Genomic DNA, 24420 nt, shown 5'->3' on the forward strand with positions numbered 1-24420 from the left:
TGTATATATATATATATGTATATATATATATATATGTATATGTACGTATATCTATGCATATGTAAAAACTAAACCAAGTAAAGTGAAAATCCAAATAAAGTGAAAATCCAAGTAAAGTGATAAATCCAAGTAAAGTGATACGTGGCATGCAAAAATAGTGCATAAATTGCGTAAATAACATAAATACTGTTATTTACAAAAACTGCAACTAAATAAACCTATAATAACATTTTGAGATGAATTTCTCTCTCCTCAGGTTAGAGATCCGAGCCAAGAGCCATGCGGTCGCCTTACTTTCCTTAAAGAGTGCAGGTCAACAAAAGGCCTTCCACAGACTGCCGTGTGCAACCTGAATATTACGCTTCCCGCAGTCAAAAAGGTAAGACAGCGTGAACTCTCCATTCTGTCTTCACATCCATAACCATGCCCATGGTTAGGGTGTTTTTTGCCCCCCCACCCCCCTCCGGTGCAGATAGATGAAAGACAGAGGTAGAATTTTGGCAAATCTGCTGCCACTGTGTCTTTTATCTGTTTAAAGCTTCTCTCTCTGTTTTAGTCACTGGTTATCTCTGCAGTGGATTCGTGTCATTGGCTGTTTTGTTTTGGTTCAACCTGCCTTATGATTTGAATGCTTTTAGCTGAGGGCTTGTGTGCTTAATATTTTTTTCATCATCTTTTATTTTCGGGCTGTTTTGGGCTTGATTCATTTGCTGTTATTGCTTCTGGGTGATGGCGCTTTATATATATATATATATATTTCTTTTTTCTGTGTGCTGTTTTTTCTTCTTTTTTTTTGGTTTCACTGAAGTGGCTTCACTTCAGTGTTTAAGCTTCTGTCAATCACTCCTTTTTCACTCCCTGATGTTTCTTTTCCCCCCTGCTTTCCATTATGTTATTCCCCCCGTTTCTGCAATGCATCCTGGGAACCAGGATTCGGAGTCAGATGCCGAGGACGAGGTAAACCACACGTTCCCCACCATCTGCTGTCCTCTGCGCCAAATCTGTAGTGGCCCCGCTCTGCTCTTTAACCTCATTTTTTTCTTTTACCATATCTTGCAAGGGGCGTTACCAGCTTTCCTCGTTCACGTCCGCCTCTAGCTGAATAGTGTTGCATGAAATATAGTAGCTTTGTAAAAATCACAGCTTATTTCTAGTCGTTGTCCCTTGCACACTTAAGTATAAGATAAAAAGGATCTATTAACTTCCAAAATTTGACTTTTCACCTATCCTATTGTGATAGAACTCACTAGTTGTTATATTCACACCGGTTATAGCCACAAGCATAATTATAGATTGGTTGTTAGATAAATATAAACTAAGTCAGACTGAAAGGTTTGGTTTAAATTATTCATTTCAAAAGTGCTCATTTTGTAGCACTTTGCAATTCAGGGTGATCTAAAACTAATAGGAGTTTTGTGTTGTTTGCTATTGTTGCAGACTGAAAAGCCAGATCGACGTCATACCTTTGCATCCCTAGCCTTACGTAAGCGCTACAGCTATCTGACCGAGCCTGCACAGAGTGAGTTTGACTTGTCACTAACAAACCCCTTTGAAGACTTTAAAAATATGCTAATTTTATTACATCAATAAGTGTGCAGAGGTTTAATTAACTTTTAAAGTGATTAATCTTGTGTAGAAATGATTTTGCTATTGTAACAAACACATATCTCTCATCCTGCATATGACACATACTGTCCTTGTGCTTGTTCACGACATGGTACATATTTTTGCATGAGTGTTTTTTGAGTTTTGTGTGCTGTGCTTTCCCACATTGTGAAGTGTACACCCTTCTAGTTTCCTCTGAACTGGAAATTTTACTTTAACTTACCAACAAAGATTTATTCTTTTGGATGGAAGTCAAAGTAAAATTCAGTTTTTTGCATTTATGGTGGTTTGAATCTAAAAGCTCGTTTTGGCTTTGTGGCATTATTGCAGCTTGGTTTGGATCAGGATTGCATGCAGGAGTTCTCGAGTTCCTTTTCTGTTTTACCAGTTATTGCTTGTCACAGGTGTGATGCTGCATGACAAAATGGGCTGAAAATGGAGTCCTGGGCAGCACATTTTGTCATATTTTGTTGCTTTTAGTTTTGAAAGGTGAAGGGAAACTGGAAGTTCTGCAGCTCTTTGTTTTATTTTGTCGTATTGTCCAATTTCCCGAAATTAAATTTGAAAAAGACTTTACATTTTGGGCAAAACAGATAAAAGGCACTGTGAAAATAGATTATTTGAAGTCCGAAGAGACATGTTGTTTTTTGTTTATCTTGGTGTATATTTCTTGCTATTATTTTGTCCCTCAGCTGTCAATCTACGCCATCGTCTTCGTAAATTTACTTTGCTGCTTTATGTGCTTTGTTGGTTTCATTCCCTCAGTTCTTGCTGCTGCTATTAGAGTCAGGTTCTGGTCATTTTGCCCTATAGGCAGGTCGTAGCTTTGTATTTTTGACCATTCTGTTGGCAAGTATTTCATACTTTAAATTGAAGGGTTTAACAATACAATGTTGTGAAAACAATGCATCAATTTAAACCTTTTAAAAAAGACATTTCTATCTTTTTATTTTGAGGGAAAAAAATGTCCGTACAATGAGCTGTAATTAGAATATAAAAGAAATCTTTACAGGTATAGGTTTAGACACAAAATACAATATGAATCAATGAAGGTGTTACCCACCCATGCTCTGGGAAGGTAACATAAAAATGTGTCCGGAGAAAATAAGTGGAATGTAATACAACGTAACCCAATTAAAACATAATAAAAGGCAACAAATTCAAGAATGGTTAAGTGCAAATTAAGTAACAAAATCTCCAAACAAGTCAGTTTTAGTTAAACTCAAAACAACTCAAGGGAAAAGACAAAGGGAGCATCAAACCTCCCAAACACAAGCTTCCATTTTTTACAAAGTCCACCTAAAGCAGATTCAAACAATATACAGAACAAGCAAGAGCAAAGAGTTCAAACTGCCCAAAACGGTTTTAAACACCAAAGGTGGGGGAACAGCTTAACTAAACCTCCTTCTACTAGCTGTCCCCCAATTGAGAGCTTTCAGGAGCCTTTTATATGGTGGGGGGGCCTCATCAACATCTGATTGCCTTGGCAATCCTCTGCTGGTCGAATGAGGTCACTGCTCCTCTGCAGCCTTCAGGCAGCCAGCAAGGAAGGTGTTTTATCAAAGCTGAACCTGCATAACAAAACAAAACCTGCACAGTCTTAAAAGGCCAGGGGCCATAACAGAAGGTCATGTAGAGTTATGCTGAGGGATGCTCGGATATAAAGATTTCAGCTTGTGCATCCCTATAGTTTGGCATGGGTCATAATTCATGAGTCAACCAACCCAAACTAGGATATGAACAAATAAAAATAATAGAGAAAAGTATGAAGATTGTTACCCCTTACAGATTTCTCCTTTTTCAGTTACTGTTCTTAAATAAATCATTTAAATCATCAAACAAACTTAACACCAAACATGAGTGACAGAAGATAATACAGAATGCTGTTATAAAATTATTATTTTATCTACATCCTGACCCAAGAAAATGTAATTACTGGCATCTTAGAAGACCATGTATTCTTGCCCCATCCAGTGGCTTGACTGCCTTTTGCACAAATTCATTGCATCAGGTCTGAAACAACCAATTGGAGAAGTGTAAGGGGTATGTGTAATCCTTCTTACACCCCTTCCCATCAGCACACATACTGTTGTTGAAAAGGTTGGGTTATGCTTGATGCATGTAAAATGCGTGTGGAAAATTAGCCAGCTGTCACATTGTTTGCAGCTTTTCTCCTATTCTGGCCTGCTCCGGGGGGGCATGTGCAGCGCAAACCCTAAGCTTATACGACCACATTACACAGGGAAGCGTTTGCAACTTTTTCTAAGCCCCTTCATTCCATCCAAGAGTGACGGTCATTGTTTTGCAAAAATGTTTTACAATCTTTTGTTTATGAGCTAAATCATAAGATGTCTCTAGATGTTTGCGTATATTTGCAAAGCCTCACTGGTAAGAGCTGTTTACTCGCTCATCCTGTTTTTCAGCGTAGATCTGTCTTCATCGTTATGATTTTTTTGAGTTGCACGGTGTCTAAATTCTGTCTGTATGGAATCTGCACAGAGGGGCGTGAAAGCTAAAAATGACTTAAATGAGCCTCATAGATGTGTCAAGCATAAATCAAGCTTAAAAAGTGCTTGTTCAAATTTTTTGGCTAACTTCATGATTTTCTCAGAAATCCCTACTGCAGCTTTGAAGTCCGAATGGACAGGGATTTACTGCACATTTTAGACAATTCAGGTTAATCAGACACCAGTTAAATCTTTATCATCATGATGTAGGCTAAGAAATCCTCAATCAGTTCTCAGTTAAACTGCTTTAATATGTATTCAGGTTAGTTTTGTATTATTATGCAACATATCAGATTCTAGGAAAGCAAAAGTAGATAAAATCTGTAAGGGAAACTATTTGACAACATCCTATGAATTTATCTGAGAAATTTAGGTCTATCATTAAACTTACTAACTCCTTTTAAAAGTAGACTGATAGCCTATTATGTAGACACGTGGATACAAAATTGTATGTTTATAGAATAAGAATGAAAGTCAAGTAAAACAAAACAAAATGTCAATAGCTTGGTCAAAAAATGGCAATGCACATTAGCAAAGGGGCAAAATGACCTGGAGCTGGTTGAGTCATTACATACATACATTTTTTTTTACCACACAGAACACAATTTCATTTTTTGCAGCTCCATTTTTTTTTTTGTTCTTACTCAAATGTCTTACTCAGCAGTTAAAATGTAGTGTTTCCCTCCTTAATGATGTGACTGCCTAACTGACCAACTCTTCCTCCTCTGGTGTTGTCTTTTTTCCTCTTTATTTTTTTCCCCAAACATATTTTTTTCCCCCTGTTATCTCTACTCTTTTGCATTCTGTTGTTATTTTCTACATCATCCGTTTGTCACCATTTTTCTCTAAATTCACCGAAGAAACAGCAGTCGAACGAAGTGCAGCAACAAGAACACTGCCTTCTGGTCACCCTCACAAACCTGTCTTTCCAACCAGACCTTACCCACCATGGTCGACTGCTCCTATTACCGTCCCTGGCCAAACAAGGCTCACAGGAGTGGGGGGTCTCCTCACCTCTGCCGATTCACCGGCAGGCTCACCAGCTTGTGCTCCATTAAAATCTGCCTGGCAACTTTCAGCACCTTCACCTGCATGTACTACAAAAGCAACCTTGGGAGCTTCACCACCACCACCTGCCTCTTCATCCCCAGTTAAATCAATCGGCGACTTACCATCCTCTCCCATCAGGTCTTACAGGACTGTGCCTTCACCCATTAAAACCGTTGTCCAGCAGGGTCCATACCCTGCTCATGGATCTGCCATCCTTGCGACATCTGGAAGTAAACCTGCCACTGATCCAGCTTCAATTAAAAATCTTGCCTCAGCATACACATCGAGGATCCCTCTCAATCATTCAATACCAAATGGTTCTTTATCTGAGAGTTCTTCAGCCATTACTGGTTCTGTCACATCCCCCAAATCTCTATACAACTTCTACAGTTCTAATCTGCCTTTTAAAACTGCCCTTGTGAACACTGCTGCTACAGAAGCCACCACCTTTTCTGCTGTAAAAAGCAACTCTAGTCTCTCATCTCTAAAAACTTCTGTTGAAGCCACACTCACCTCTAGAGGAGGAAGGACATCGATTTCCCCTCTTTCGTCAACTGGTCAAACAACCATTCCTTCCTCTGAGTTTTCCATGATGAATGGATCAGTGTCACCCGTTAAATACCCATCTTCCTCCTCCACCCCTTCTTCCCCTTCGTCACGTCTTCTCTCAGAGAGAAGCAGCAGTCTTCAGGAAAGGATCCAAGCCACGACCCATGCAGCAACTTCCAGTGTCAGTGCAGCCATCAATGAAGCTTTAGACTCTTACTCAGTCTCAGGTTATGGGACACTTAGGTCTCTGTCGTCTTCACGCAGATCTGCAACAGTAACCTCTGCTTATGGTTCTCTGAGATCAGGAACTGCTGTCTCAAGTCCAGCAGTCTCTTCTAATACAATGACTGTCCCTGTTTATTCACTTATCAATGTCATCCCTGACAGCCCTGTTAAACCAGGGCCAGGGTCTCTCAAAATGGCCCTGCCCGATTCTCCTCTTACCTCATCCTCATCCCCTTCATCATTCCCTTCATGCGTTACTGGAACAAAATTGAAATCTCAGTTAAAATCTCCTCCATTTATAACACCACCAGTAATCCATCCAACCGCAGCCTCAAATCAGGAGATACTGAAAGATGTAGCAGAAATGAAACAGGATCTTATCAGAATGACAGCTATTCTCCAGACAGATACACAAATGGCTGCTAAAACTGTACAGACATCAAACACTGGAACTCCTAAAGAGTCTAAGTTAGAAGACCAGGAGCCACATACATTAGTTGAGAAGGTAAAAAAAGATTTATTCAAAGTCAGTGAGATACTACAAAAAGATATCATGGCTGAAGGTAAGACCATTGCAGGTAAGGAGACAAGTTCAGAGGATGAGTGGGAGGAATTTACTAGAGATGAGATTGAAGAGGCTCAAAGAAATGCCCTTCAAGACTACTACCCTCAGTATGGTGAAAACAATCTTTTTAAGCAACAGTTGATGTCTAACAAAGAATTAGAGTTAACTAAAGTAGTAGATTATTTAACAAATGATATTGGTGCAAGTTCTCTGTCAAAAATGGCAGAGCTGAAAAGTAAGTATGAGGATGAAGTGAAAAAGGAAGGTGAGGAAAAACAAAAACGAGTCCTCAAACCATCAATGACAATACAGGAGAACAAACTTAAAATGCCTCCGCCTGTTTCAGGCATGATCAGGTCTCCTTCAGAGAAAGACTTAAGCAAGCTTGCTGAGTCATACCAAGGGTCAGACACAATCTTGGAATCCCCTGAGGAGCTTTCTCATGAGCAGGATAAGAGTCCCCTGTCAGACAGTGGGTTTGAGACGAGAAGTGAAAAGACTCCTTCCGCTCCTCAAAGTGCAGAAAGTACAGGACCTAAACCTTTATTTACAGATTCCCCAATCCCCCCTTGTGTAACTGAGACCAGAACGGAGGTTGTCCACATTAGGAGCTTTGATCAGCCAGATGATCTTTCCGAGCCTGCATTTATAGAGGAGGCTGCATGTGCTTTACCTCCTTTAGAGTCGGAAAGCCAATCGACAACAGCTTTACAAATGAAAATGCCAGAAGATGATGCCTTGATGAACAAAAGCATGTGTCTCAAAGAGGAAACTCACATCACGACCACAACTCGTATGGTATATCACAAGCCTCAGTTAACTGATGGCAAAGAGATGTTAGAAGAAGCCATGTCTGTCAGAGATATCATGAAAGCTTTTCAATCAGGTCGTGACCCATCAAAAGAACTGGCAGGCCTCTTTGAGCACCAATCTAATCAAGACATGGTTAAAGGTGATGAGCTGACTCCCAGGTTTCTAGATCGGGACATTAAATCCAAACCCAAAGTTGAAAGGATAATTGAGGTCCATATTGAAAAGGGCCACAGCACAGCAGATCCAACCGAGGTTATTTTCCGAGAAACAAAGAAACACCCTGAGCTATACGTTTACAAAAGTGATCGTGGGATCAGGGAGCTTACTGATTATGATGAGCCCCAGCAGGAAGAGGAAGATTTTACTGCTGAAGAATCTCTGCCCTCTTTCCTGGAAACTTCTCGTGTTAACACTCCAGTATCACAAGAAGAGGACAGTCGCCCTAGTTCTGCCCAACTTATAGGAGATGACTCTTATAAAGCTCTAAAACTCTTAAGCCAGCACTCCATAGAATATTGTGATGATGAACTGTCTGAAGTCCGAGGAGAGTCATATAAGTTTGCTGAGAAAATGCTTCTCTCAGAAAAGATTGAAACATCAATGCAGTCTTATTCAGATGTAGAAGATTCTTCAACAGTAGCTGATAAAAACCATCACATTGTTTCTGAGGAAAATGGTCGATCTGAGGGTACAAACCAAGGGCAAGGAAGCCCCAAAAGAGAGTTTGTTTCGTCTTCAAAAGATGGGTCCCCTAAATCAGGTAAATTCCTGCAAAAGGATGAACCATCTCAGTTTGACAAGGTGACAGTGCTCCATTACTCAACAGAACCGGGCAGTCCAAAACATGCTGTATGGATGAGATTTACTGAGGACAAGCATGATAGAAGCAGGGACAAACTACTGTATGAGGATCGTGTAGATCAGACAGTGAAGGAAGCTGAGGAAAAGCTCAGTGAGGTATCTCAATTTTTCCGTGATAAAACAGAGAAGCTTAATGATGAGCTTCAGTCTCCTGAGAAAAAGCCAGTGAGACGACTGAAGGAGCCTAGATCCTGGCCTACTTCAGCCTGCAGCAGTCCAGAAAAAACACAACAGAAACCTAAAGCAGGAGATGGGGTGTTCAGTAAAACGAAACTTAAGGAAGCTTCAGTTGGTAAATTTTTTGGTAGCTGCACAGAAGTTGAAAGTAAAAGCTCTAGCGTGCCAAGCAGTCCGCAGAAAAGTGTATTCTTCAGTACAAGTGATGATAAAGTCAAACAAGAACCAAAGACCACTGTATCAGAACCACCTTCCCCTTCCCATGTAACCTCAACATCTAAGGTTAGTGCAGTGAGGATGAAGTTTGAATCTGCAGCTCAGAAGGCCAGTCAAAGTCAGTCTAGTCCTACTAAAGTTCCTCCACCAGTCCAACCAAAACCATCAGTAAAGAAACTACAGGAAAGCAAACTTCCCATTTATCAGGTTTGTAATGCAGGAAAAGCATCAAAAGCACCCGAGACCTCAGAAGAACATATACAAAAAAAGACTTCTAGGAACAAAGAAGATTGCCAGCCTGGCCTGATACACACATCTAAAATTCCTACAACAGACAAACTCCCAAACAAAAATGTAATTGAACCCTCCCACAACATTAGTGAAACTAAGACTGATAAAGCTCCACTTAGAGGTCAAGATAGTCAATTTAGGGAAACCCAGGACATTAAAGAAAGTAATAAGAGACATGCTGTTAGGACCCCCAATGTTTGTGACAATGACGGTAAAAAATATCAGCAATCCCAAAAAAATTTGTCATTTAACCAAGATGCAAAATCTGAACTGCCAAAGAAGGATGAAGAGGAACCACTAAACAAAAACCTTAGAAAAAAGACAGAATCTCAGATACCTGTAAGAACAACAGCCCCCTGTTTAGATAACAGTCTCACAAAGAAACAGATAACAACAAAGCCCTCACAGATTCCTACACTATCTAAACCTAAAAGTCCAGATGCAGGCCTAGCAAAAACAGAGCTTACATTTGAAATCCTTGATAATTTACCAAAAGATTCAAACTCCAATAACCTACCTAGCCCCAGAGAAATACTGGAAAATGTAATAACCCCTCCAGTTACTGTAACAACCAAAGAAAACTTTAAAGGCATTAAAACATTGCCTGTTTATGTCCAGGTTGGCAGACAGGCAGAGAGGGAGGCTAAGGGAGCACTGCACACAGTCAAACAGAAGTCAAACTCTGCAATTAGTCCCATAAGCCCAGAGGATGACACTTTAGAACAAGTTTCTTTCATAGACAGTTCAGGTAAAAGCCCTCTTACACCAGAAACCCCCAGTTCTGAAGAAGTCAGCTATGATCTCACGTGCAAAACACCTGATGGCTTTTTAGAATTCATTTCGGGCAAGCCAAGCCCCATCATGGAGGTGTCTGAGGACTCGGAGGAAGATGGTCAAGGAAATACAGTTTTCTCTTTAAAAGAGGCAACAATTGAAAGTAAAACCAATGTCCATGATGCACAAGCAGACCTTGTTAATGCTAATAAAGAAGAAAATAAAATTAATGACAATCAACAGGAGTTGCCTGATAATTTTAAGATAGAAGAAACAATCAACAACACTGTTGGTGAAACAAAAGGCAAGGAGCAAGAAGAAATGTCAAAAGACAAGGGCATTGCATATATTGAGTTTCCTCCCCCGCCCCCTCTGGATTCAGCTTCAGAAATTTCAGACACAGAGAGAAAGGACTCATGTGCTTCTTCAGAGACAGAAACCGAAATGATGGAAGTGAATTTACAGGAGGAACATGACAAGCATCTAACTGAACCTGTCATACGTATACAACCCCCTACGCCTGTGCCCCTTAGTACAGATGACAGTCAATCTAATGCAGAAGACGAAAATGATGAGTCAATCTTCCAACCAATTCCTTGTAAGAAATTGGCCTCAAATGTTCCTGAGGAGGAAAATAAAAAGGAGAAAGAAAAAGCACCTAAACCCAAAAGACATGACAAAAATGGCAACAAAGAACCTGGTGGGTCCAACGGTTCCACCAATGGTTCCAAAGTTTCCAATGGTAAAGGTGAGGAAAATGACTGTGAACAAAATGGAAATGATCAGTCAATAACAGACTGTTCTATAGCCACAACAGCTGAGTTTTCTCATGACACAGATGCCACAGAGATAGACTCTCTTGATGGCTATGAGCTTCAAGATGAAGATGATGGCCTGTGCGAGCAGGCTGACTTACGGCTTCTTGGACTTTCAGACACCCGGAGAGATGTCTGGACAACAGACACATTTAGGTCTTCTGATCGGTCTTTTCCCCCGACCAAACTTGAAGTTATTGAGGAGGAAAAGACACCAGAGGAATTACAGAAGGACACTTTGAAAAAAGAAACATCTACATGTAATGGAAATTTTGAAAGTGTAAGTAAAGATGAAGCAAAGACCCAGGAACAAAGACCCTCAGAAAAAGAGGGATTTTCAGACTCTTATTTTAGTTACAAAATAGAAGAGGAGTTCAATTCTCCTTTTAAGACTGTTGCCACTAAAGGGCTTGACTTTGATCCATGGTCAAGTAAAGGTGGTGAAGGAGAAATCGTTGATATGGGTGGGTCACGTGACAACAATGGGGAGCCAAAGCCTTATGGACTAGCAGTTGAAGACCAGTCTCAGGCTACAACAGCAGAAACTACCCCTGCCCAAACTCCAACGGATGATAGCACCCCAACGAGTGAACCAAATCCTTTCCCCTTCCATGAAGGGAAGATGTTTGAGATGACGCGCAGTGGTGCAATTGACATGAGCAAGAGGGACATGGTGGAGGAAAGGCTCCAGTTTTTTCAGATTGGTGAGCATTACTACTCAGCGGGAAGGTACAGGGTCAGGGACTTAGAGAAGGATGCCTCCGCACAACAAATAATTGAGTTTAATTCTCATTATACCTTATCAGTCCCTCAAGTCTCTATTCAGACTACCACTGTAGAGATACCCAATGTGTCTGGTTACAGCACATGCAGAGAGCCAGCTTCCAGCATCGACAATAAATTCTCCACTTTTAGAGCAGGTTTAACACTAACATCCCCTAACACGTCAAATAGCACTACTAATACAAGCACCTTTAATAACAGTAGTGATGAAGTCTCAGGGAATACTGTAGATAGGTTTTATAGTATTATACCAGACTATGCAGATTACTGTCATTTTGATACAACAAACATAGCAGATGACTCTTTGAAGGAACAGTCATATGCTATGGGATACTACTCTAAAAACAATACTTGTTCAGGTATGCCAAAACCAACCTCAGAAATTGAAAATACTTATCACCAAAGCCAATATTTTCCTTCAGCACCTTCACAACAGACAAATAATCTGCAAAAAATGAGCAATAATACTAGTAGCACTCCATCTAACGCCAGTTTAGGCATTGCTCAAGTTGGCGGTATTGTATGTAGCATGTTGTCTGCTTCAAGACCAACTCAGCGGGAGGTTAGTAGGATAGATGCTTCTTCAAGCCAGCTGGAGCAACACTATGCAAAAGGAAAGGTTGTTTCTAATATAGCAATATCAAAAATGGCCAAAGGAGTCAAAGGCGGTATAATCAGATCCAAGTTGCCCTTGAGGGTAGTTGGCCACAATCTATGCAGTCAAAGGGATCATGTATCAATGGGTATTTATGTTGATGGATTCTCTTTTAGGACACATGAGATTAAACATGAAGTCAGGGAAAGACTGGACCCTTTTAAATCTTTATTTCCAAAATCCCGAATCCCTATATTGAAAGCCATTAAAAACCCTTCTTGTTTCCAAGAGCAGATGCTGGCCAAAAACAGTCCTACAGTTAGAGGAAATTATAGGGAAAATGTTAAAAAGGGAAGAACTCAACCCCAATACAAAAGTGATAATAGTTCAATAGTCTTAAGGAACTCTTCAACAAAGGCTGTTAAAAGCAAGGCAGCCAACCATTTAAAAAAAACTAAACTCAAGGAGGCTGAACCTAAGTTAGTGGGAAAAACTCTTCCCTCCAATGAGGAGGGCTGCTTCCACAGTACTGCCAGGAACAAATCCCTGTCAAAACCGTCTAGAGCTTCTAGGAGTTCCCGTCCTTCCTGCACTTCTACCTCCACCCCCACTTCCACCACCACATCACCACCACCCACTAGAGATCTCAGTCAAAGGCTGAGGACGAGCAAGCTGAAGATTAGGTGGACACATGGAGAGAAGAAGCGTGAGCAGATGGAGGAAGGGAGTCAGGTTGATCAACCAAACAGGACTCCTGTGATGGAGAACGAGACTAGTTTGTAAACTCTTTCTCAACATTTTAAGCACTTTATCTTTCTCTATAAGATGCATGTAGCTATTGTTGGTGGTCTGTAATGTGGCGTACTGTAAGTGTAGCTGTCTTCTTCCTGTCCTTCCTGTTATCTGTGTCCTGTGCTGTTTGATGTAGCTCTGAGCTGAGGTGGCAAGGTGTAGTCTTCAAGGGCTAGAGTCTTACATGTTTTAGGTCTTTCCCTGATTGAACACATTTAAATCATATTTTTGTTTACTGCCAGGCCTTTGCAGAACTTGATCACATGCTGAGGAGATAATTAAAGTATCGGTATCCCTAGCAGTGGAGTTAATCTAAAACATGCAGGAAACTAGCCCATGAGGAATGGAGTTGGTAATCCTTGTTGAAGAGGCAAAGAGATAAACTTCCTTCCTTTGGGGTTAGGTTAGGTTAGGTTTGGGTGTATCAAAAATAACGAAAAGTATGATCAATTATTTTAGGACCAGTGGTTTGCAGGGACATTGAAGTGGCAGAATTGAGATAAATTCCCCTTTATACTGTGTGTCTGCACTCTTGTCAGTTTGATTGCACTTCCAGTGACTTTAGCCTTACATTTCACAAGGAGACACAGTTTTCACCTTCACTGTCAACCTAACTTAGTGAACAATTTATCTTTCTTTTTTTTTGTGAGAGGGAGGTTGGTTCATTTGGTTTAAATAGATCATTTTGTGGTATTTCTGCTTTATCAAATCACTTTAAGAACAATATATTGTCAAAAAAATGTTAGCTGGTAACTATTCCACAAAATTAAAGTGAGTTGGTTTCCTTTAGCTGTTTTTATCAGTGAGAGAAAAATCTACCAGGAGATATACAGTTTATTTTTAGTGTTGAGATAGAAACCTCTTAAGTACAAAAACTGTTATTACTAATATAAGCGGATAGACATTTAAGATGAAAGTGTGTTCCACTTTTCTGGCCTCACAAATCCTCAAGCTTTAAATACTACTGATCAATAGATGTTTGGCGCTGCTTTTATTTATTTTTTTTTAAACAGCTGTCAGATTTTTACCTGCAATGTCAGTTTGTATTTCAATCAAATATGTAGTTTTGCATAATTATTGAGTATAATGATGGAAGTTTTTTTTTTCTTTTATTTATAAAATAAAATCTTGAATTTTGTCAGGTACGTTTGTATTAAGCCCTCTTTACTTTGATACCCATGCAGCTCAACCAACTACTTATATTTGTAGTTATCTGAACCTGAATCTGTGGCAAGACAATTTAAATGACGAACATAGTTTCTCTGTGTTAGATATAAATTTAAGCTACTTATACAAAATATAATGTCTAATTGCTCAAGATCAATATAGCAACAATTCAAACAAAACAAATTCTGGAGCTAATAAAAATCCCATGAATTTTTTAGGCACAAAGTTTTAACAAAAATCTTTTTTTTTATTTTACCAAATGATTTTGCAGTATTTTATGGTTGTTTAATACACAAAAAAAATATATCAAATTGAAGTTTGGCTTACATGTAGCAAATTTGTAAAGAAGTTCAGGTGATAATATAATTTTTTGAGTAGAGATGGTTCATGTCTGCGTTAAAAAAAACTTTTATTGTGAAGAATAAATTTTGTGTTTGTTTGTTAAGAAATCATACAAAGAAGGAAAGCTGGAGTTTAGTTACAATGCAGTTTGCATTTCCTGTTAATACTTTGTGCAGTTGGAAATCACTTACTTCACTGCTTTGCTGTTTCACAAAGTTGGAGTAAATCACCTTATATTGACCTGATTTTCTATTAAAATTTCCCAATATTTAAAAGCTGTGGTTACGCAATGCACTCTTAATGTTTCTAAATGGTTTCTGAGATAACAGGCCCACTACTGTACGTCATAGATCCTGCTCACCTCTAAGCTGCAGGTTTGAGATGCTTTTTCACACATTCTTTTGACAAAAGCACACAGTCCAAGTTAAAGTCTCATTAACATTTAGTAAATCAAACATGTTTACATGCTTTGCTGATGGTGAGACAGGAAAGTCTTCATCCAGGCCTTCCCCTCAAGAAAATATTGCGTATTTTGTGTGCTTAAAGCTGAAACGTATGTCCTTGTTCAGCTTTGTTTGTCACAGCTACAGTCTCTTAAACATTTTCTAATAACCGCTTTAAATTTCTGGAATAGCAATTGTTTTGTAATGTCATAACATATTAAAATCCCCACAATAAGGTACCTTATTACAGTAGAAGATAAGAAAACAGGGCTGCTTTACAAGAAAGTCATGGATTAGGGTTAGGGTTAACACTCGCTGATCTACTTTTAAAAGTAAATTTAATATTTTTCAGCTTTACTTTGAATATTTTTCTATTTATTGCTGGCAGTTTTTTAATCAACTTGAAAGTTGGATATTTTTTTCCAACTAGGACATAAAGTTTGAGGAGAGTCTGGCCAGAAAAATTAAGATCTGGATCAATAAAGATAAAATATTTTATACCATCATGAAAAAAAAAGATCATGTTTATTATTGTTTATTTTAACTTTAGACATTAGCTTCCCAAATAACTGTCAGTGCCTTTGGAGTTGCATCATATTATTATGAGCCGACTCTAAGTTTACTATCCCATTGGGTTTCTTTCTGTAGATGTTAGTGAGCTCTTTGAAAGACATTTTGTTTGTTTGTGAATCATATCTAACTCATTTGGATCTTACCATCTTTATGTGCTGCTAAGTGTTTGTTTTCTGCCTTTACTCACTCAGGCCCTCAAAGCCCATGTGAGAGAACAAACGTCCGTATGGCGATCGTAGCCGACCACCTCGGCCTCAGCTGGACCGGTGAGCTTCTAAAAACGTTTCGGTTTTCTGCAGAATGCACCAAGGAAGTATGAAGATGAGACTGATGATTCAGCTGGCTTAAAATCAGGCTTCATTGTTTGAGTTTGATAGTGTTACACTGTTGCCATCCAGTGGAGAGTTAAAGCAATTTTATTGAGCAGCACCGCAGTGGAATTTATACTGGTTAGTCATAATATTATGATTCATATATTGAGTTTTTTTTATTGTAACCTAATCACTGGAGTCAGAGTATTAACATAAAACACATAGCACTGCTTCAAACTGTGTATTATAGGAAGTTACTGGTTCATTCAGCTTAGTCGATGGGTTTTAACTCAGACCTACTGCTGTTCTAATCCATTTTTTGCGGGATCACCCTCTGGCCCTCATAGGTGGGATTTGCTGCATTAGAGTAGGCACTTTATTATTGTGAGGCTGCGTGTGATTGATTTCCTGCAATAATTCAAGACATGCAAGTTAATGTTTGTTGGCTCAATTACAGGCGCCTCCTATTAAATTAGAAAATCATCTAAAAGTTTATGTATTTCAGTGGTTGGGTTAGAAAGTAGAATTATCTGAGATTTATCTTAGAGTATACTATTTCAACTTTCTACTTTTGTTCATTTTGATTAGTTTATATCTTATAAAGCCAAAGGTTTGATGGAATGGGAAATAAACGTTCGTCTTCAAAAAGGACTTCAAACCGTCCTGCAGTCCTTTTCCCAACGGTTCTGGTTTTCTCTCTGGTTTAGGAGGATATTTTTGTGTATTTTTCCCCATCAGCAGTAATAGGGGTGTGGCCTCTGCATTTCAGTCGAAGCTTGGCATCCTGCACTGCAGTACAGATTCACGCTGGCCTGCATGTGCACAGATAGGTGTGACCCTGTCACTTTGTACAGATTTCAGTTGTAGAGCTTTTTCCATCTATCTAGAGTAAAGAATCTATATTTAATGTGAGCTTCTGTTGTGCAGCTGTAGCTTACAGAGTTGTTCGGATTTTAAGCTTTCAGCATGCAGAATCTCCCCATTTCTCGTTAGCTTGAGTGGGTGTTCGGCATATTTCTACAGTTGCAGGTTATTTATTTAAAGTGTGATTGTTTAATTCTATTAAAAATGTATAGTGAATTGTGCCATAATCAGAAATCACGACATAGTTTCTGATGTATGCAGCTTAGAGTTCAAATTAAAACCATTTTCTTGCTAAATAACATCCATCCATACAACCAGCACCCATGTGTGCAGCAGTACTTTATTTTTTTCAGACTATTTGGCATTAGGACAACTATTAGCACTCATTTGATGATAATTATTATTATTATTACCTCTTGTCTATCCGTCTGCGTGTGTACAGGATAACTTGAAAAGTTATGAACAGATTTTGAAGAAATTTTTACCAGAGGTGCGCCTCGTGTCAGGGGGGAAATTCATTAAAATGTCGTAATGATTCAGATCATGTGTGAGTTTTGGCTAAAGGTTGAAGTCACAATATGGGGGAAGATTTGCTGCTTGGCAGAGGTCTGCACTTCCAGAGTGCATTTTTAAATATATATTATTATTAATATTATAAGGATATGCAGACATTTTATACATTATGTAGTCAAATAAATGTTTATTTTCTTTCTCTCTAATTACTGCAATGGATAATGTTTTGTGACGCTTTGTTCTTTTTGTTTTTACAGAGCTGGCCAGGGAGTTGAATTTCTCAGTGGAAGAAATCAACTTCATCAGAGTGGAAAACCCAAATTCTCTGACAGCACAGAGTTTTATGCTACTAAAGAAATGGGTACACAGGGATGGTAAAAATGCCACAAGTAAGCAGAAAGTGTGGGAAATTGAACAGGCTTTGTACATCTGACTTAATTATTGCTCATTTATATGTTTGATACAATATATGGCTGGACAATATGGACAAAATGTATATCACGGTATATTTCTTAATTTCAGTCAGTAAGATTCCAATAGTGATATAAATAAAATAAAAGCCTTGAAAAAACTGTCAAAAAAGCTCAAAAAGCGTACTACAGATTTCTTCTGAAAAATTATTTTCTATGAAACTCATAAATTATGACATACTTGTAAAAATATATATATAATTCGGAGAGCCAAGCCAAAAAAAAGCGCAGTTAATTATGTAATTATTTCTCCCTCATCATATTAATCACGCCATATTTCACAGCTTTAAACACCAAGATGAGCCCTTATTGATGCTATAGAGGTACTGCTCTAGTTGGACTAATGCTATTCTGTTTGTTAATATTATTAAATGGAAAATGGCTTGTACTTACATATAGGGGACAGGGGAAAAATCTATTTGCCGATATATCATGATTTTCAGCTGCCCATTATTAAATCGATCTTTCAGTTCCTAATATCGATTTTTTTTTTTTTTTTAATCTAAAACAATGAAGGAAATGGGCTGCCTCTGCACCCCACTCTGCTAGATAGCGCCATGTGTCATGTTAGGGTCTAGTCTTCTAACCCACATGCAGAAAACACTCAAGAGACTGGAAAAACAATTAAGAGGTTTATTGACAATATTTTAAGATAAGGTGATGGTTGTCTTGATTCGTCAGGCTGATCATTGGAGGGGGGCAACTAGAAGAGGACAGAAACAGTTAGCGTGGATCCAGGTAACTTGCTGTTTGGTGACAGTTAAGGTTAAATACCTGCTCAGGGGTATTTGACCGGTCGGGGGGGGAAACCTTGAGGGTCCAGAGGCTGGTCGGCAGGTTGAGGGCTGAGGTCTGAGGCGGAGGCGGAGGGCAGACAGGTAAGGCTCCAGGCAGCGAGAGTTTTGTCTTGAAGTTGGCTGATCTCCAGATATTTCAGGATCTGAGAGGCAGAAAAACACAGAGTCAGGTGGGTTCAAAATCAGGAAGCAGATCTGGGTTGAGCAGGCTCAAAGTTTGCCGGTACCATTACTGGCAAAACTGGCAGAGAAGTGTCAGCCTCCTCCTCCTTAAAAAGCCTCCAAACGAGCAGATGGGGAGCAGGTGTGCAGAAGTCTGCTCATGCCCTCAGGAGGAAGATCTCAGGCTCCCTCTGGTGGAGAAAAGTTGAGAGACCTCTGGACCACAACACATGGAGCCCCTTTGCTGTGCAGTGCAGCACCATTTCTGTAGCAGTCACAGTGGAAGACGTGGGCTGACTCAAACAACATGGATACCAAAATAACTAAGTGATCAATATCTTCTGATAAACATATAAACAGCACTTTCTTTTTATCTATACGCTCCATTTTGATAGCTGGGTAAAATATCTCAATATATAGTGATATTGCAATATCGTGACCCAAGTATCGTGTCATGTATCGCAACACACACGCCAATACTCACCCCCAATTTTAAAGTGCCTTTTCAAGTCAGGCGACTTGACCAAAGCGCTTTAAACTACATTCAGTCATTCATGCACACACTCACACAGTAATGGTGGCAAACTAAATTGTAGCCACAGCTGCACTGGGACTCACTGTCAGAAGTGACTCTGCCGTACACTGACATCACCAGTCCCTCTGACCACCATCAGTAGGCAAAGCAGGCGAAGTGTCTTGCCCAAGGACACAAGGACACTGAAAGATTGAATTGACCCAAATATGATTTCCCAAATAAGATTTCCACAGAGATCCGATTTTTTCCAGTGCCACTGAGGCCACTTGGCTCTGTGGACCTGAATCTAATACGAATCTGATCTTTTCAAATGCGGACAGGTCACATTCACCTGACCTGAACATCATTAATACTCAACAAAGGTCACTATTCAGCGTCCTGCTATGCAGATGTGGGAAGAAAAAAATGAACGATATGCAGAGACGAACAGTAATGCAGAGAGTAGTCTTTTTTTTTTTTTACCATCTTGAAAAGATTGAGTTTTTAAGGTTGGGAAAGATCGCTAGATACGCTCCAGCACTACCATCCATGTTTGCTTCCATAAACACAGAGCACGCTTGCTTGTGACGTCATTGCATCCTCTAATGCACATGCGGGACACTTGCGTTGTATGGATGCATTTCATAAAGGAGATCACATACGAGTCGCTTAAATTCCGAAATGTGAACAGCAACGCAAAAAAAAAAAATGGATTTGAGCATTAAGGCCTTAAGTCTGAACGTAGCCAAAGAATTAAAAACTGAACCCCGCCCTATTTTGTTTTACCTGGGCACAGCAAAAGCTGACAGCGAATGCCTGGTCCTGCTGGAGGTGTTTTCCTGTTAAAAGGGAGTTTTTCCTCTCCACTGTCGCTACAAGCATGCCTAGTGTGAGGAATTGCATTCGAGTCAATGAGTCGATGCAATCAACTGGTTTTTCTAAGATAAAAAACTTTGAATCAATTTGACTGTATGATCTGGTTGAACTGTAAAGTTGTTGTGAATTGGCACTGTATAAATAAACTAAATTGACAACACGAATAAGCACTCAACCACAAATCAAACCTTTATTGAAGCCATAATCAGCTCAGTTAGAATTAAATAAAATCAAAATCTTTAGCAAAATCTCAAAGTGTTGGAGAGTTTAGCCTGCCGCTGAGCTCAGCTTACAGCTGCAGCCACTGACCTGCAGTTTTTGTACGCCATCACACATGTTGTCAGACAGTAGCGTCTCTTTCTGTGTGACTCTAATCCGCTGCGTCCTGAAGGTCAGAAAGTGACAAACACCGTAACCCTGACGTAACTATATTGAAGTACAGTAACTGTGTTTGAAAGTCAAATCACTATTAATGAATAAAACTATATCACAAGATATGTTTGCATTAAATGATTGTCCAGTCCTAGTTCCATTTGGGCCAGCTGGCTTTCCTACCATCTCCTGTCTCTGAGCTGTTTACAGATGTTTATGTGGCTGCATTAACTATTAGTGTCCAAAGAAGTCATTTCAACAGCTTCCATATCTGTTTTTATTGTGTTAAAAGTCGCATGTGTTGAGCGTTGCTGCTTTGTCAAGTTTTGTCTTTTAAGATTTTATTATATTTTCTCATTTTCTTCTCTCCTAAGCTGGGTAAGTAACAATTTCCTCAGTCACAAGAAGTTCTGTCCTGTGACTGAATTAGTCAAATCTATTTTGCGAATGAGGTCAAACCAAATAATTCACCAAAAAAACAACAACTGCTGTTTGTTGATCAAAACATGACTCAAAAATACTCTTATGTCCCTCTCCCTGTCTGTTTTTCTCTCTTCTCTCCAGCGGATACTTTAACTGCGGTGCTGACTAAGATCAATCGGTTGGATATTGTGACTTTACTGGAAGGGCCCATATTTGACTACGGTAACATAACAGGCACACGCTGCTTTGCCGATGATAACGCAGTATTCCCGGATCAGTCCGATGGTAAAGTGTAGCCCACCCTAGCTGAACTATCCTCTCAGTCTATCCCTTCATTTTTCACTTCCTCTTTCAGCCAGATAGTTAGAGCTGACTGTGCACATAAACACTGAAGCAGTCAGGTAGGACCGAACACTTGGAGAGCTACAAAAACCACCTAAAGGCTCTAGTTACTTGATTAAGCCTAATTCTATAGCTTCACTGGAGTTATCATGTAGGCTTTTAGAAAAGGGAAAACATAATAAGGGTTCTGAATGCTTAAAAATCTGCACCACTGATGGTGCACGATTCTTTTGTGTGTTTGTTTATGGAAAATGCACAAACGCATGATGAGAGAAGTGATCGCTGTCTCTGTCTCATCTGATTAATTTGATTATTTAGAAAAACAAATGGATGAGGTTTCTTTGTCAGATGAGGCAAGACAGCAGTTTGGACATTTTTGTAATAATAATAATATTGTTTGGGTCAGTATTTGATACTTTAATAGAAAATATCTTTAAGCCAAAGGGGAGCAACAGGTTCCTCAGAACAGCATGTTTGCGTTAATACAGTACGGAAAGTCTGTTTTTATCCTCTCTACCTCTTTCCTTTTCTCTTTCCTGCTAATGAATGAAATGTAGCAGTGATCTTTTGTTATGCTGGACCCATTGAGGATCATTATAATTATTGTTATTATTATTTTTTACTTCTGTTACTCTGAGTTGTATGCATGGAAACACATTTATTTGCTTTTAACTCACTTTTATTTTGCACCCTAATATATTTTAATCAAAACGATGCCAGTAATCTGATATCCAATCTGCCATATAGATGTTCCTAAACACATCTTAATTCAAAGATCCTTGTCGTTTTGAAACAGTGGGATCTTTGTATAGTTTTAAGGGTTAAGGCAGTTTCTCAGTGATTAAGGACAATTAACTGCATGCATGACTTGTGCTCAAGGCTGCCTGCTTTTTTTAATCACATAAGAATACTCTTTTAACAATTTCTAAACTGGTAAATACGGAAGAGGATTAGGCCCAGTGGAAAAAAAAAAAAAAAAAGTTAACTGATTTTTAAAGTTTATTTCAGTTTAGTATGGGAAAAAAGTCAGAATTCTGAGAAAAAAGTCAGAATTCTGACTTTAATCTCAGAATTCTGAATTCTGACAATAAAAAAGTCAGAATTCTGAGAAAAAAGTCAGAATTCTGACTTTTTTCTCAGAATTCTGACTTTTTTCTCAGAATTCTGACTTTTTTCTCAGAATTCTGACTGAATTCTGACAATAAAAAATGTCAGAATTCTGAGATGAAAGTCAGAATTCTGAGAAAAAAGTCAGAATTCTGACTTTTTTCCAATACTAAATTGAAATAAAATTTTAAAATCAGTAAACTTTTTTTTTTTTTTTCAGTGGCCCTAATACTTTTCCGTAGGTAAAGCCTTTTCAACTCAGCTAGGAGTTTTGATCCCTCTCAGTTGAGAAGACACTCACAGATGAGTTGAAATTACTGTTTTATTTGCTGTGTTTTTCTTCTACTGCTGCTAGCTGTACTGTATCTGCTACTCCTCTGTCCTCCAAGCCTCCTGTTCTTTACGCTCCACTGTAGCTTCCTCTGCTTTGAGACCAGCAGACTCCCATCCTCTTCCTCCTCTTCTTCCTCTTGCTTCTGAGCAACTAATGTCTACAGCAAATTATCCTGGCAGTAAACAGCAACACTAACCAGCTAAATCCCAGGAATGAGTACCATCTAATAACCATGGCAGCTTCTGGATCAGATGCCTGCTTCTGCTGCTGTCCTCTCTGTCAACCATCTATTAAAACTCCATCATCATGCTCTATTGGTCCTATGCTGATTTGCTGACATGTTAGATCACCTTGATGCCACTTTAAGGCAGTTTAGCCAATTGCAAATGAAGAGGAATTGTAAGGTTGATCAGATTATAATACATTGTAGGCCTTAGCTTATGTTCTTAGATCCTCTTCCTTTACCTTTAATGAGATCAACAGTTACAGCTCAGAATATCTTGGTAGTAAGGTATTGTCGAAGGCATTAGGCATAAGAAACACCTTAAAAAGTTAATTAGTGATTAAAAAACTTCATATTATAATATCGGCTCCTTTGTGTTTTCTCTTTTTCTGATGTTTAGAGTAAAAGAGAAACACAAAAAGGGAAAAAAGTTGGAATATATTAGTCACCAACTTAAATTGTAATTATTTATACAAAGGTTCACTTTTTAAAGTAGAAATCGTGAAATAAATGAACTTTCCTTATATATATATTTTTTTTTATATATTTATGATATACTTTATGATAATTTGTAACTTTGATTTAGATATATAACCGCTCCAGCCTCTAAATTTCTGCGCTTTTTTTTAGAATAGTCTTTGTGGATTTCCTTCTTTGTAGCCCACTAGTACGGCTACTATTATGGCTACTGTTGTGGCTACAACAAGAAACAAATTGACTACCTTGAGTTTTAAACGTTTTCAAGGTTGGTTAATGAAGAAGCTCCCAGTTTCGGATCTTGTGGTTAATCAGCTAATCAGCAACCCTCTGACTGCAGAAATGCTGCATTTTGAAGACCATTGTCTCCTTCATCAGTTCCTCTTTTTTTCTCCGTTTACTGTCAGCGCTTATCATGTCTGTTTTGCATGTTGTTTGTGTTTTTGTCTGGTTTGTGTTTTTGTCTGATTACTGTCTAACTGTCACCATCCTGTTTCTTCTCATGTGTCTTGTGCATTTGCAATAACGCAGCTCCTAAAGTTAATAGTCCTTCTCTCCCTTTGTATCCTAAAACCTGTCAGCCTTTAAACTCCATCTATACGCCTTCTTGTCTGATTGAAACTAGACTTTTGTCCTCCTCAGTCTTCACCTTCCCTTCCCCCCCTCCCACACCCCCTGTTTACCTCCTGCCTGTTGCTCCTGTTCTCCCTCATTTATCTGCCTTGCCTTACTCCCCTTCTCCTCCACCAACTCCCCAAAGTCCTTTTAGATGTTCCACCTTCTTCTTTCCTCCCAGCTTCTCTCCTTCTGCTCTAAATCTACCCTCTTCCTACTCCCTCCCACCCCCCATACCCACTCGGCCTCCTTTCACCTCTCAGTCCTGTCCTGCTTTGTTCTCTCCACCTCCACAGATGTGTAGCATCTTCCTCTCCTCTCCTCCTATCCTCCATCCACTTTCCCCCCCAACGTCTCCCCTTCCCCCTGGTATCCCCTCGTACTTCAGACGTGATCATTCAGTTCCTGAGATTTACATCTAAAGCCCTGTCCGTTATTCTGCTCCTCATTTTGCTTCAGTTGAAAACACTAAACTTTTACTGTAATGAGCTGAAGTAGGTTTTTTAAAGTTATAAATCTGTAAGCAAATGGCTTGATAATTAAATGCATTTACAAAACACCTGCCTGACTTTAAAGCTCCACCTTTAGTGCGAGGGATGCAGTGCCTTGCAAAACTGTTTTGCCCTTTCAGATTATTACATTATAATCACAAATTTAAACTGATCTTTCATCTACTTTTGTTTTACAAATAAAATCTGGACAGTGTGGTGAGGGTTTGCTAGCCTCGTGAGACCATCCTGGTCTCGCGAGCTTTCAAGATTTCACTCGCAGATCAGTCTGGAGACTCTCCGTTGAAGAAAATTTGGAGCCGTTCACCAAACGAACGTCCAATCAGCGTTGGCTTTGAGGCGGGTTGAGGTGTGACGCAACGAGAAGC

At 39.2% G+C, this 24420-nt stretch overlaps 1 protein-coding gene across 8 annotated transcripts in view; it reads left to right on the plus strand.

The window, feature by feature from the left end:
* LOC107092921 (ankyrin-3-like) overlaps positions 1–24420 on the plus strand; it is a 168710-nt gene that overhangs the window by 135412 nt on the left and 8878 nt on the right. For 5 of the 8 annotated variants that reach the window (XM_015387642.1, XM_015387649.1, XM_015387657.1 and 2 more), the window contains 7 exons: positions 257–379; positions 931–957; positions 1438–1519; positions 4979–12601; positions 15335–15409; positions 17089–17220; positions 20587–20730. In XM_015387642.1, the coding sequence (XP_015243128.1) occupies positions 257–379; positions 931–957; positions 1438–1519; positions 4979–12601; positions 15335–15409; positions 17089–17220; positions 20587–20730 (8206 nt within the window). Of the gene's footprint in view, positions 1–256; positions 380–930; positions 958–1437; positions 1520–4978; positions 12602–15334; positions 15410–17088; positions 17221–20586; positions 20742–24420 lie in introns of those variants that run through there. The other 3 variants (XM_015387702.1, XM_015387693.1, XM_015387681.1) reach the window with 2 other exon arrangements.

Source organism: Cyprinodon variegatus, unplaced genomic scaffold, assembly GCF_000732505.1.
Source record: "Cyprinodon variegatus isolate N-32 unplaced genomic scaffold, C_variegatus-1.0 Scaffold18, whole genome shotgun sequence".
NCBI lineage: Eukaryota > Metazoa > Chordata > Actinopteri > Cyprinodontiformes > Cyprinodontidae > Cyprinodon > Cyprinodon variegatus.